Here is a 13,432-nt window from a genome sequence, read left to right on the forward strand (position 1 = left end):
AATGCTGGGCCATTAAGCTGATAACCCCTAATGTGTGGACGTCCTTAGCATTAGGGAGGCTTCCCCGAACAGGAGGCTCTAAGTGGGGCATTATTTGGCTCTTGGTGATCGCAGTGGGAGCCCCGGCAGCTGCTGCAATGTGATTTTTTGTCGCTCCCTAGTGGCAGGAACAGAGGCTTATGAGTCAGCCCCGGACTTGTCTGCACCTAGCTTGGGTGTTTCGATAGCAAATGAGTCCCTCTGGATTGCCTGTACTGTCCTCCAAAAATATCAGAGCACTAAGACATGCATGAAGAGCAGCAGAGACCTCCACAGCCAGGCCTGCAGGGTCTCCCAGGCAAGGATTTTGGTCCCAAATCAGAATAGATGCTTTTTGTCCCGTTCTTCTCCTCCAAGGGACTGGCTTGTCTACTCTGTGCCAGAGCAAATTCTTCCACGGGTTTCTTTATGGATTTTTCCAGCATTCATAGGTGTAGGGTACAGGCATAGGGATGGAAATTTAAAGTCAAGATTTCCCATCAAGCAGGCACAGCCAGGCAACACAAGAGAACCATGGAGAAGCCTGCAGAATTTCCTGTGGGGTTGAACAAAGTTCATGGTTTTAAATACGACCAAGTTGGCCTCAAAATATCTCTCCATCTATTTATAAATCATTCCCTTTTAACTCTTAGAATATTAATTAAATTGGAAGGGAGCTTGCAAGTCAAAGTCTTTGCCTGTATAAATAAATCAATATCTGTGGAAATCAGTGGAGTTAAGACAGTTTAGAGGGACAGGAACCTCACACTGTAACTCCGATGTCCTTGTCAACATTTTCAGTATCTGCACATAATTAAACAAGTGACACTCGATGAGTCTGTCCCCTCCTGGTAGTCCTGCTGTGGTCTGATATTGCCTCTACCTGATAGAAATATTGAAATTTGCAGCACATCAGCAGTAAAAATGTGCATTTGCCCCGCTCCATTGAGTTCATTTCAATTCTGATGAGTGTGGCCATGGTGAGCTCTGGGGAGAGCACGGCAAGCTCTCGTGGCTGCTTCTTCAGGTATCCATCATCTGGGACACTCTGGGACTGCAATTGCTGCAAAATCCTCCCAGGAAACCTCCCCAAACCATCCTGCCTGCTCTGCAATGATGTCTTCCTGCAGAGGAGTCCCTGGTGTGTTTTTCTCACTGCAGAATAAGTGAATTTTCCAATGAGCAGATAAAATGGGAATGGCCTCATGAGCCTGTGTGTGTGAGGAGAGTTACAGAGATATGACTGTGCTCTCTGCTGATCATCCATTCTTCTGAGCTTTCATTGCTGCCTGGGATTCTCATACCTGGCATGGGCCTATTTTACTGTCAGGTACAGCTTAGACTTCCAAGGAAGACTTCTGTACTAGCAGACCAAGAGGGCTCCAGTGTGTAATGAAAGATTTCAGGCCTTTCCTTTGGAATTGTGGCTATTATTCAGGCCCTGTGCAGCACATGGACTAGTGATCACATTGCCCAGCCTAATGACCACATTTTCTTTTTCAAGGTGATGTATGAATTTCACTTAACAGCTCTCCACAATGCCCCTCTATGAATAATTGCCATTATCCCAGCTCTGAGCTGTGCAGTGGAGGAAGATCACATGCCATGGCCAAGGTCCCACGCAGTCACTGCTGTTCAGAGAACAGGAGAACATGGTCCCTGAGCTGAGCTCAGACCTCTTCCATTCCTCTTGGTGATTTGTTTTGTGCCCCCATTGCTGACACGTTTTGGGTAGTCAGGAGAACTGTGGTGAAAAGCAGAGCTATTAAAAGCAAGCCCATTTTGCTGCAATACATAACCTTCTTCTTATCCCACACAGTTTAGGAAGGTTAGCTTAAAATTATCAAAGGTGCCACAATTTTAGATGCCTGGATGCTGTCTCTGGGCCTAGTCAAATTAATATTCCTGAAGCATCCTCTTATGTGGGATGTGAAGAGCCAACAAGAGCTCATTTCCCTTCCATCTACTGTCCTTTTTTTTCTGTCTGTTTTGAAGGGAAAGGGGAATAATTATCTCTTGCTTTTCAGGGCAGCTGGTATGTTACAAACTGTATGGATCCTTCAAGTCTTTGTGTTTTTCTTCTGAAATACTGTTACAGGTTTCAGGATTATAGAATCATAGAATGGTTTGTGTGGAAAGGGGCCTTAATGTCATCCACTTCCAATCCCCTGGGCAGGGACACCTCCCACTGTCCCAGGCTGCTCCAAGCCCCATCCAGCCTGGTCTTGGACACTGCCAGGGATCCAGGGGCAGCCACAGCTTCTCTGTGTCAGGGTCTCAGTGCCCTCACAGGGAAGGATTTCTTCTGGATATCTAACCTAAATTTCCCTTCTGTCACTTTGAGACCATTTCCCCTTGTCCTGTCACTACAGTTCCTGATGAACAGTCCCTCTCCAGCTTCCCTGTAACCCTTTAGCACTGAAAGGTGCTGTGAGGTCTCCACACAACCTTCTCTTCTCCAGCCACCACCTTCTCACTTTGTCTCCATAAGGAAGGGGCTCATTTTATCCATGTCCACACTCTAAGCCTTTTCCTCCTTTTTCCTTTTTCAGCCTTTCATGGGGGACAACTATTGTGACTCAATCAACAACAGAGCCTTCTGCAACTACGATGGTGGGGACTGCTGTGCCTCGACTGTCAAGACCAAAAAGGTAGGGATGCCCCTTCCTCTCTTCATGGGAACTCCTTGTTGAGTGCTGCTTTGTGCCTGGAATAAAATTATTTTTGCTCAGAAAAGGGAGATCCAAGGTGTCAGCAGGACCTTCAGCCCAGGCATCATCTCACCAGATGCACTGAGTTCTTGCTGGTTCATTTATCATCCATCCTCAAGGCTCCAAAAGAAAACTGAAAGTTAGAAGTCATTAGGAAAATAGGAGAGAGTAAAAGGAAAGCATCATTGTGGATCTGTTCTTTGATCCATGTGTACCCACATGTGCCTGGCTTGCTGCTGATTGTCCCATCCCAGAGTGGGACAGAGAAGAATGTGAAGCAGGGCAGCAGGGCTGGGTGGAGATGTCCAATATTTTCTGCACAGAGACCACATAGACCAGAGCCTTGCAAAAAGAGACAAACTAGTGACACAGATCTATAAAATCATTATTTAAGGTAGGGAGGATGCTTAAGGAAAGTAAAATCCACTGGTTTTTATCACTCAGCAATGAGGGGGTGAAGTGGTAATTTCCTGGAAGCAGGATCCAAAGAGACGAAAGAACATCCTTATTGGCACGGTGTGTGTTTGAGTAATAGGATGCGTTGCCACAGAGAATTATTAAGAACAAAAATATATTTGAAGTCAAAAAAAGAACAAGCCTATTTGTGGAGCTTTGCTCCAGCAGTGGCTGTTGGACACTGTGATCTGGATGCAGTTTCTGGCTGAGGAATACTTGAACCCTTGGCAGCTTGAGCCTGGGGAAGAGTCCCTCCACACATATCTCCCTTTTTTCTGCTTCTTAAACACACATTTCTGAGCACTCTTAAAGACAGTGACTGGAGTGATAGAGCTTGTGGCTTGGAGCAGTACAGCATTTTATAGGTTTCTAACCATGAGGGATTTGGAACTAGGTCCCTTCCGAAAAATAAAGTAGTTTTAGCCTCTGCCAGGTGAATATTTCACCTTATCTTCCAGATTTTTGTGTAAAACAGAATGAAAAATCCATCTGCGTTAAGTATCTGATACATATTAATAAATAATAATAAAACTTGAGGGAGTGTGGGCTCAGCATGTGATCCCATCCATGTCACCCAGCTGAGGAAGGACATCCTCTCTCCAGGGGAGCCAGCTTTGGCTGTAGATTTCTTTTCCTTGGTTCAGCATTGTGGGTTGTCTCTGTCCATCTGGGAACACAGGGAAAGGGAGATGGACGTGCCCTGGCAAGTGGAAGGAGTTAATTTCTCCTCCAGGGGAAAAGCAGGAGAAGAGGTAATTTCCCTAGCTGTGCTCTTTTTGGACAAACATTCCCCTTGGTTCCTTTTGAAAAGGTCCTGGGAGCCACATGCAGGGCAGCCTAGGCAGGGGAGTTCCTCTGTTCCCCATGGGTGGAGTAGGGCATGGAGACCCCAAAAGGGCCTCCCTGGTGAAACAACAACCGAAGAGATGAGCAGGATGACAGACAGTGCCTCATCTTCACTTGTCTCCAAGAAGAGATTCCTATCTCTGGCTGATTTTCCAGCTCCTTGGGAGGAGCAGCCCAGCAGCAGCACAGCTTGCTCGCTGACCTCCCAGCAGCCGGGAGGGCAGAGCTGGAAGTGCCCGGTAGCTCAGCATGGTGTAGGGCTTCTCCTCCCAAAACAGCCTGCCTGGGAAACTTTATCTCACTGCCTGCAGGCTGGAGAGCAGGCGATGAAAAATCCCAAGCAGTGTCAGAAGAAGGAAAGCGAGGTGCCTGGGAGGGGACCGACCCAAACCAGCCCCATCAAGACAGGAGCTAATGGCACAACTGAAACACAGGGGATGTGAGAGCTGAATTGAGGGGGGTTGGGGATAGGATTAAGGTTTGGGAGCAGAATTTATTGCTGGGCAAGGAGTTGAGACCAAGTGGGATCTGCACAGAGTCGTGAACACTTACCAGCCAGACGACTCAAGCTCAAAATATCTGCTGCTTCCCTGCCACCCAGAAACCAAGTGACCTCCCAAGGAGGGGAAGCACTTTGTAGCCCAGTGGGTTACTGCTTTCTGTGCTAAAACTGCTCCATGCAAAGGGCAAATGGTCAGAGACGGGCCGCTGGTCACACGTCTGATGCATTTTCCCCATGGAGGGGGAGGTTTTGTAGCTTTTTGGAGATAAGTCTGATTTCACAGACTTCCCTGGGAGCTGGATCATTGTGACTGGGGAATTAGACTTGCCCTAGCTGGCACTTTAAAACCTCCCATCATCCACACAGTTGGAAGGCTGAGCCATGGAGCCCATCACATCCCTGGCACGCACTCAGCTTCCAAGGCCTCCTCCTCTCTCCCAAAACACCAACAACACCCCAGGAGCTGAACGAGACACCGGGGAGAAGTGAGGAAAACAACCTTCTCCTTGGATCTTCCACACTAAAAGCAAGATGCTAAGTCCCAGTTTATTACATTTATAGGGTAAAAGGGGGAATAATAACCCAGCCAGGGGGGCTGTGGGGTCAGAGTCAAGGAGGCAGCGGGAGAACCTCGCTCCTGCAAAGCGGCTGCCGACACCTGCGGCAGCAGCCGTGGGGCCGTGGGGCTTGGCTCTCCCAGTTATTTTCCCATCTGAGGCCTTTGACTGAGACCAGATTTCAGGCCAGGCTGTTCAAATACAGCCCTCCCTTTGAAGAGGTTTATGAGTGGAGCATTACAGGAGATATTCCAAAGGGAAAAACAATGAAAGGTGAGAGAAAAGGGAGCTGAATAAAAATACTCCGCATACCAAATCCTTCCAGCACAGTTTGCCACCTACTTAAAAAGGCACAGTTTTAAAATACACATTGGGTGTAAAAGCCAAAAACCTGGAGGAGACATAGGGAGGGGCGAGTCCAGCTCTGTTAATTCCAATACCAGATGAGGATGTATTTTCATACGGTTGTAGAGAGACTGAGACACATGAAAGAGACTGCTTTGCTCCTTTTCTTTCAGGGTTACATACTATGTGGCAGATGTGTCAGTCTTTTAAAGCCCCTGCAAGTTTGCCCATAAATGTCCAACATTTATGCAACACCTGTTTTTCTCCCAAAATGTCACAGGACATTTTAAAAGCTTTAGATTTATCATCTTTTCCCCACAGCAGCCATTACTGAGGTGACACATGGTTCACATTTAAGAGAACATAGCAACTCCACACATTATTTTGGGAAAGGGCTGAAGATTAACATTGCACCATGTGAAGATTCAGGAGTTAACAGTCGAGTAGGAGCTGGCTTCAGATCTTTAGTGTCCGCAAACTGTCAAGACTTAAGTTTCACTGCAGTCCCACTACCCTCCCAAACACACTTTGGGCTGCACACAGTGCTGTGAACAGGCTGCCTGAAAGCAAAATGCTTCAACCCAAGTTCACTTTAAATCCGAGCCCTCTTACTCAATGTGAGATTTTGCACGCTCCTGTTTTGTTGCCCTGAAAATGCACAAGGGACTTCCATGCTTATCCCATGTTTTTCCTTTGCATTTGAGCATTAGCAGTGAATGACCTTGTGGATTCCATCAGCGAGTGGGGAATGGAACAGTGTGACTTATCTGACCAAGCACCGACTAATCAGCACTGCTGCTTAGATAGGAAATAATGAGTATTTGCCCTGCACTGTTCACAATCAGGCTGGAGAGCTTAAAAGAAATCATTAAAGGCCTCTTTTGAATGCTGCAAGTGGCAACAAATAAATTCAGTCATAATCTGGGCATAAATTTGAGGCAAGTGCAGTCAGAAAGCAGGAAAAAAAAGAGACATTCATCAGCTTAATTATTTGTAGTGCGCTAATTGATGAGCGTCGCCCTGCAGTGGGCGAGCAGCCAGGGCTGGCACAGGGACGAGTGCCACCCAAGGATGCAGGGACACGGGCAGGCTGTGTGGGGAGCAGGGGGCTGATGGCAGAGCTGGTGCTGGGGCAGAGGATGGGGCCGTGCTGCTCACAGCTTGCCCTGTGCATGACCCAGGAGCAGCTCTGAGAGACAGGAAGGCCAACCTCCAAGGGAGAGAAAGCTTCTGTTGTGTATCTGGAGGGGATAAAGTCTTCCGTGAAGGACAAAGCAAAATCCCATCTCCTTTTAATCTTCCTCCCCTCCTGACCCAGCACAGGTTGCCAGCTCCCTTCTGCCTGGCTGCTCTAGGAAGCTGCTTCTTGCTTTGTGTCCTGCTGCAGATAAAAGAAGACGCTATTTTCTAAAACATTACATACGTGACACTGCCAGAGTGAGGGAAATAAATAACCTGGGCATAACTGGCTGTCTCTGGGCTCTTGGCCGCCTGTGAGGAGTTTGTGGGGTGTGTAGCACTGCTGGGAGAGGCTCTGGCTGTTTCCTCTGATTCATTTCAGGAAATCTTCTCTCCAGTAACTGTCTCCTCCACTTCTTTTCTTCCCCTTTCCTTTTATAAGTTTTCCCTAGACAAGACTGTCTAGAAAGGCCTCGCAGAAATCAGAAATTCTTTCTTTAGGCTCTACTTACGTACTTTGCTCCAGACTCGGATCACAGATTTGCCTGGTTGAAGGACCTGCAGTCTGGTCCCTGTAGATTTAAATACACTGAATTTGCTGTTTTAAAATTCCCTCAATTTCAACCATTTTTAAGGGTGAACTTTCATCTGTCTTTCTTCTCTGCCTTTCCTTTTTGTCACAGAAGGGACAAATCTACAGCTCCCATGAGAAAAACCTGCCTCACTCAGTTATCACTCAGGTTTTCCTTCAACTGCTTTGCCCCATGGCACTTGGTAAAAAAAAAAAAAAAAAAAAGAGAGAAAAATTGTCCTGTCCCTTCAGCCTCTTGACATTTCTGTCCAACACCTTGGAGAGGAAAACCAGCAAGTGCCTTGGCGGAAAACAAATGAGGGCTTGTGGTAGATAGAGGGCTGTGTGGGATTCATCCAAAGCTTTGCTTATCTAAAAGATAGGCCAGTTATCAAAACCTCTTCAGAGACTTTATGGCCGAGAATTCAAGGCCTAAAGAAAAGAGCTTTGAACTGAGGGGCTGCTGCTGGCTCCAGCAGGGATTTCCAAAGGCTGTCCCTGTCTCCCCAGGAAGAAGGGGGATGAGTCTGCACTTCTACCCATAAGCCAACTGAAATAGTATTTTGGAGAAATAAGCACCTTCTCCCAGATCTCTGACTGCAACACAGACCTGTCTTAGGCAATTTCAGATCTTTCTCCATTGCCACAGCGTGGTTTTGAGGCTGTTGGTGCCATTAGAAGCTGAAGTGACCACTCTAGCTGAGGAAATCCTGTTTATCCAGAAGAACTGATGCTCTTGCCACGATGCTGTTCCTAACTACTGGCCTGTCCCCAGCTGGGTGTGTTTGTCAGCTCTATAATTAGGGAGATAGAATGAATGGTGGGTGAGCAGGGAGGGAGGCAGGATACAATGCCGAGTGTTGCTTCACGCCCCTGGAAGAGGCTGAGCTCTCCAGGCGCGCGGGTTCTCCCAGACGTGTGGGTGAACTCACTTCCCCACCAGCCCTCAGTCACAGGCTCAGTGGCTGTAGCTGTTTGCCATGTGAGAGGAGCATTTCCAGTCAGGGTTGGTTGGGATGGGAGCTTATTTTGGGGCTCAGAGCTTGGTTTCATAATCCTTCAGGGAGGCTTTCCAGGCGTCAATAAATTAAAAGCAGTGATGGTAGTAGCACATGTTGCCTATCCTGAGAGAACTGTTCTTGGCTTCAAGGGACTTGGGGCTTCCCACAACATACGGCGTTCCCAGGGGATGTGCTGGTGGAGGGTGTTTGCTTTGCTATCCGACCTCACTTCATTAGCAAGTGTTACAAAAAACAGCGAACAAACCTTCCCTGCTCCACCGCCAGCTATTTGGCCTCTGGGTGGTCTGGCTCCTATTAAATCTTTGGTGATTATTTAGACTAATTACATTCATGTTTGCACAATCGGTAGCACGAGAGTAGGAAGCACAGCTGATTGCTGAGCAACTGAGCTCCGTGCGGTTTGGCAGACGGGCTCCCTCGCTCTGCGCCGCGGGCAGGCGGGATGCGGGATCCGTGCGGGCCGGGCTTTCCCGGGAATCCCCGCTGGCCTTGGGCCATCCTGCTCCCACTGCTCCTGGTGAGGCTGCTCCCGATTTGCACACGACGGAGAGAGCAGAGCATCTGTCGGGTTCAGCTGAGCTGCGTCTCGATACGCCACAGTTGCTGGTTTCAGTGGGGGAAGGTTCAGTTTATGGTGGGGTAGTTAACAAAAAAACTCAGGGTTTTAGGACTGCTTGTGCTGCATGGAGAGGAGGTTTCCTGCCAGCTTTGTCTTCCCAGGCCCTCTGGAGCAGTGGCCTAGGTGTGAACCCACATACCAGCTCTCAGAGCTAAAAGGGGGCTCGCTCTTGCTCCGTTATCTCAAACTGGTGACCTCAATGCTGAAAATCACTGGGAAGACCCTTCCAAGATGTTTTTTTATCCCACAAGGGCCTTGTCAGGGAACAGAATGGTCCCTGGTGTTCGAGCTGGGAGGCTCTGGGGAGGCACAGGGCTGTGACACTTAGCACAGGCTGCCACACTTATCTCCCAGGCCACACTGCCCGCCGAGGCTCTGCCTGCAGCAGGGCCTCCACAGCCCTGGTGAGGCCTGTCTGGGAGATTTCGCAAACACTTCAGGGCTGAAATCTAACAACAGCCTGTTTCCCAACACTTTACAGCCCTCCTTCCCTGCTTCCCCCTCCCTAGGCCCGATCCTGCCTGCCTTGGTGCTGCTGAGAGCCAACCCCAGGCATGGGCAGAAGGCACAGCCAGGTCAGCCTGATACCACACTCTGTGAGGAACAAGCTTACAGCCTTTGCAGAGCTGTTTTCCATCCCTCCCTGTACCTGTCTGCGATTTCTACTGTCAACATTCCCACCAGTTCCCTACAGACTGGCCTTTCTCAGCAGGGATCTGCCTTGGGATGTCACCAGCCTCTTCAGATAGGTGCATGTAGTGAGGAATTATGACCTCTCACCCATTCCATGACCCGCATCCTAGTTCTGCATTGCTCTGTTGTCTTTGTTCCCACAGCTGGGAGCATGGCATCCAGGACAAATCTAGCCCTGTTTGTAAGAGGCAGCTTGAGTTTTATCCAAGGTCTCATCACTCAGCGTGGGAGAGGATGTTGAGGGCTCCCATGCCTTGGTGGAGAGGGGAGTCTGAGGTCATGCATTGTGCAGCAATGGTGGTGAGTTAGTCGAGGTGGTTTGGATCCCCTGTGAGTTACACCTGGGTGTCTGTGCCAACCTCCTGCCCATCCTGTGAGCCCACACCCGCTGCCCTTGTTCCTCTAGGTTCAGAGCAGGATTTGTCATGTCCTGCACACTCCAGCTGACAGGAATGATGGAGGTTGTGTCTCTTCTCTTGATGATGGATAGTCTGTGGTCCAGTGAGGTTCTGGTGTGACTCACATTCCCCTGAGCGTTGTTGATCCAGTGCCATGACTGTTCTGGATCATCTCCAAGAGCTCGTGTGTAGGTGTGTGGAGCTGTGTTCTTCACTTGTATCTTTTTCAATCTATTTTAGCTAGCCTGATACAGTATCTTGCATTACTTTATCAAGTCCAAGACAGGACATTTGATAATTAATTTTTAACTTTTTTTCCCTCACCCTCCTAGACATTTTCCAGGTTTTCTACATGGGGAGGTGGACATAGATGAAATGCAGGGCATGGTGTTTTGAAGGAAGAGGAGCTGACTCCTTTTTCCTGACTCTACAATTGGTCTATCTGGGAATTTCAATGCAGGTCATGTATTCTGGTAATGAGTTGGGCTTTCACAAACCTATTTAAAAAGAAAAGAAGTAGTTAATCTTGGAATATGTATATCTGAGCTCCACACCTAAATGGGCTATCATTCAGTGAAAGGCTCAGCATTTATTATTTCTAGCACATCCAGCAGCTCTATTTCATGGCTGTGTACTCCAGAGGCTGTCACTGTGTGAGCCCAAGGCAACAGACAGCCCTTCTTCTAAGGGGTTTTGCAGTTTCCCTGAGCTGAGTATTTCAGACAGTCCCAGCAGATTCTGTGTGTGGGTTAAATTCCCTAAATACCTATGGAAATCAGGTCCTTGGGGAACTCGAATGTGTATTTGTTGTAAATGTTGTTTAAAGTGGAAAACCCTGTACTGCTGCTATGTTTTTGGAGAATTTGGCCATGTCTAATATGACTGTGGCTGTGCTCATTACCCATAGAAATCTCTGCCTTTTCACATAATAGAAAACTGATCTCTGGAGCTGACTGCCGTAAGACAAAACAATTCATCTATCTGGACAATAGCACTGTAAAAATCGAATTGCATAAAAAGCCTCCGTAAGGGACATAAAGTGAATAAGACTGATCTGATCGGGAAGAAACTCTTCTCCATCAGGCTACCCACTGCTGGGAACTGCTGCTGAGCCACAAAGCTCTCTGCTCTGGGGGCCACGGCTCTGCCTCAGAGAACGCTTCTGCTCTTCTATCCATGACCATTCTTGGGAGACAATAAACAGCCAGACATTTCTTCTCTAGTTGCTCCATCTCCCCAGGAATTGGCTGTAATGCAGCAGCAATCCCGTCTCCTACGTGCACCTTTTCAGGTTGCTCCAGGGCTGAGCACAGCCTGTGAGAAAGCAAAGAGGAAAACAAGGGATTCACAAGGAGAAATGGGAGGAGAGGGAATGAAGGAAGTAGAGCACTTAAGGCAACATCAAATTCATGCCAGTTTGGGTGTCTCAGGCTGCTGTTTCAGCAGAGAGTAGGTGAAGGGAATGTGAGCTGGTGGTTTGGAGACAGAGCCATGCAGGGCTTTCTCTCCTGGCTCTGATGTTCCCTGTCTGAAATGGGAGCACGTTTGGGACCTCCGTGCCTGCAGCACATCCTGCTTAAGCCTAGACAGCAGCAGAGACAAAGTGCAGTAGGCTGTCACCACTAATTTCAGACACTTTACTGAAATGCCTGAATTGGGTGTGTGGTTGACCTGTGTTCAATGTAAAGTGTGGATCCATCTTCCCTGTCTCTCCTCTGAATGAAGGGGCCACTTAATCGCCTTTGTCAGGATGTTACAGGCAAACACAGGGAATCCAGGCCAGGGAGAGGAAAGAGCTTGATCAAGACAAATGAAAGAATCAGGTTCCCAGGTCTCGCCTCCAACCAGTAGCTTCATTGTACATTGGGGAGGATTTTTTTAAGTCAAAATCATTGCCAAATCCAGATTGAACTGAATGATTCAGGATAAAAAAAATAAAAATAGAGGAAAACTCCAGGCGTGCTTAAATGTTTTGTTTGAGCATTTTCTAAGTGAAACAAGTTTTTATTTCAAGACATAACTTCTGCTGTGAAACAGTCTTCTTTATTTGTTTGTGTTGAAGGGAAAGGTCAAACCTGAAATGTAGCAGATAATCTAAACCAAAATGTTTCCTTCTACACTGAACAGAAAAACTCAATTTTTATTTTGCATGTATATTTTTTTTTCCCTTCCAGCATTTTAACTCAATCATTAAACAATCCCTCCTCAGCCTCCTCCAAACCCCATTGTTTGCAGACTTCTCTGTTTTCCTATCTAAGAATATTCATAACACTGTGATACGAGACAGTCCTGCTCAGGCTGGCTTCTGTTGGATAAAGTGACCTTTAAGCTCCTATTGTTTTCTGCAGTTTATAAACTTATTCAGTTGCCACAGTTGTTTGGATTCATTTGCTTCTCACTTTTTGGGCTCTTTCTTCTCTTTGCAATCTCCACATTTGCGCAATTGTAGATTTAGATTATTCCCTGATTATTTAGTTCATAAGTCACTGAGGCCATGGCTTGATGAAGAGTCATCACCCTATTCCACCTGGAGGGCTGGGTCTTCTGTGAATGGAGTCAAGAGCAAGGAGAGGAGGCTGTCTAAGCCCTGATCTGGTGATGAGCCTTGGCTATTTAGTATCTCTGTCAGCATGTCTCTGCCTCAGGCTCCCCAGTTGTGAAACAAAGCTCCACACCCCTCCTTCCCAAATTGTGTGCGTCAGGAGAAAGGCATCCTGGAGAGGGACAGGCTGGGACTCGTGTGGAAGGTCTAGATGGAGATGACAGCACAATGCTGGATCCACATTCCTAGATGGGCTGTGGGTGATGCATAGGGAACGGGCAGACTCGTAGCCTGGAGAGGAGTGTTTGTGAAAGGGAGAGAGAACGTGTGGCAGCAGAGCCAGGGGAAGCATATCAGTGTGTGCAGCCCATCTGGGAACACTGGAACAGGCTGTGGCACTGCCTTGGAAGGAGTGTAAAGGAAGGGAATGAGGTCATTTGTTCAGTCTGTGCAGATGGGAGAAATTCTTGGGAACTCACATCAGGGCAAGTGAGACACTTGTCCTTTTTTGCAGGTAAATACTGTGAGGCAATAGGCCCAAATCAGCTTTCAGTGGCCAGGCCAGGCATGGCAGGCCATTGTTTCAGCTCCTTCCCACGCTTCTCCAGAGGGGTCACAGAGATATGGCAGATGGTGAATGCAGCAGTCTCCCACCGCATTCCTCTGCTGTGCCTCAGTGCCCGTTAGCTGCATCTCCTGACCTCAAACACAAGAGGTGTTCAGAGAAGTCTCTGCTGGGCTCCAACATCACTGATCTGTGAGACAGTGCTTGGTTCTGCTCCTGAGGAATGGAACCCAAGAACATTCATAGTTAAGTGCACAAATGGACTTAAATAAAGCAGCAGCACCCAAGCCACAGGCCCTTAGGAACCTCAGTGCAGCACCAGCTCAGCACTAACATAAATCCTCGTAAAAAATAACATGGTGAAGACTGCAGCTGATCTCTGGAGATTTCACCCCAGAGATCTTTTTT

At 47.8% G+C, this 13,432-nt stretch overlaps 1 protein-coding gene across 1 annotated transcript in view; it reads left to right on the forward strand.

Moving 5' to 3' along the window:
- The window catches only part of PAPPA (pappalysin 1), a 182,580-nt gene that overhangs the window by 162,073 nt on the left and 7,075 nt on the right, over positions 1–13,432 (forward strand). The window contains exon 21 of the mRNA XM_063409222.1: positions 2,571–2,669. Within this exon, the coding sequence (XP_063265292.1) occupies positions 2,571–2,669 (99 nt within the window). The remainder of the gene's footprint in view (positions 1–2,570; positions 2,670–13,432) is intronic.

The sequence above is a fragment of the Prinia subflava genome, chromosome 12, assembly GCF_021018805.1.
Source record: "Prinia subflava isolate CZ2003 ecotype Zambia chromosome 12, Cam_Psub_1.2, whole genome shotgun sequence".
NCBI classification, from domain to species: Eukaryota; Metazoa; Chordata; class Aves; order Passeriformes; family Cisticolidae; genus Prinia; species Prinia subflava.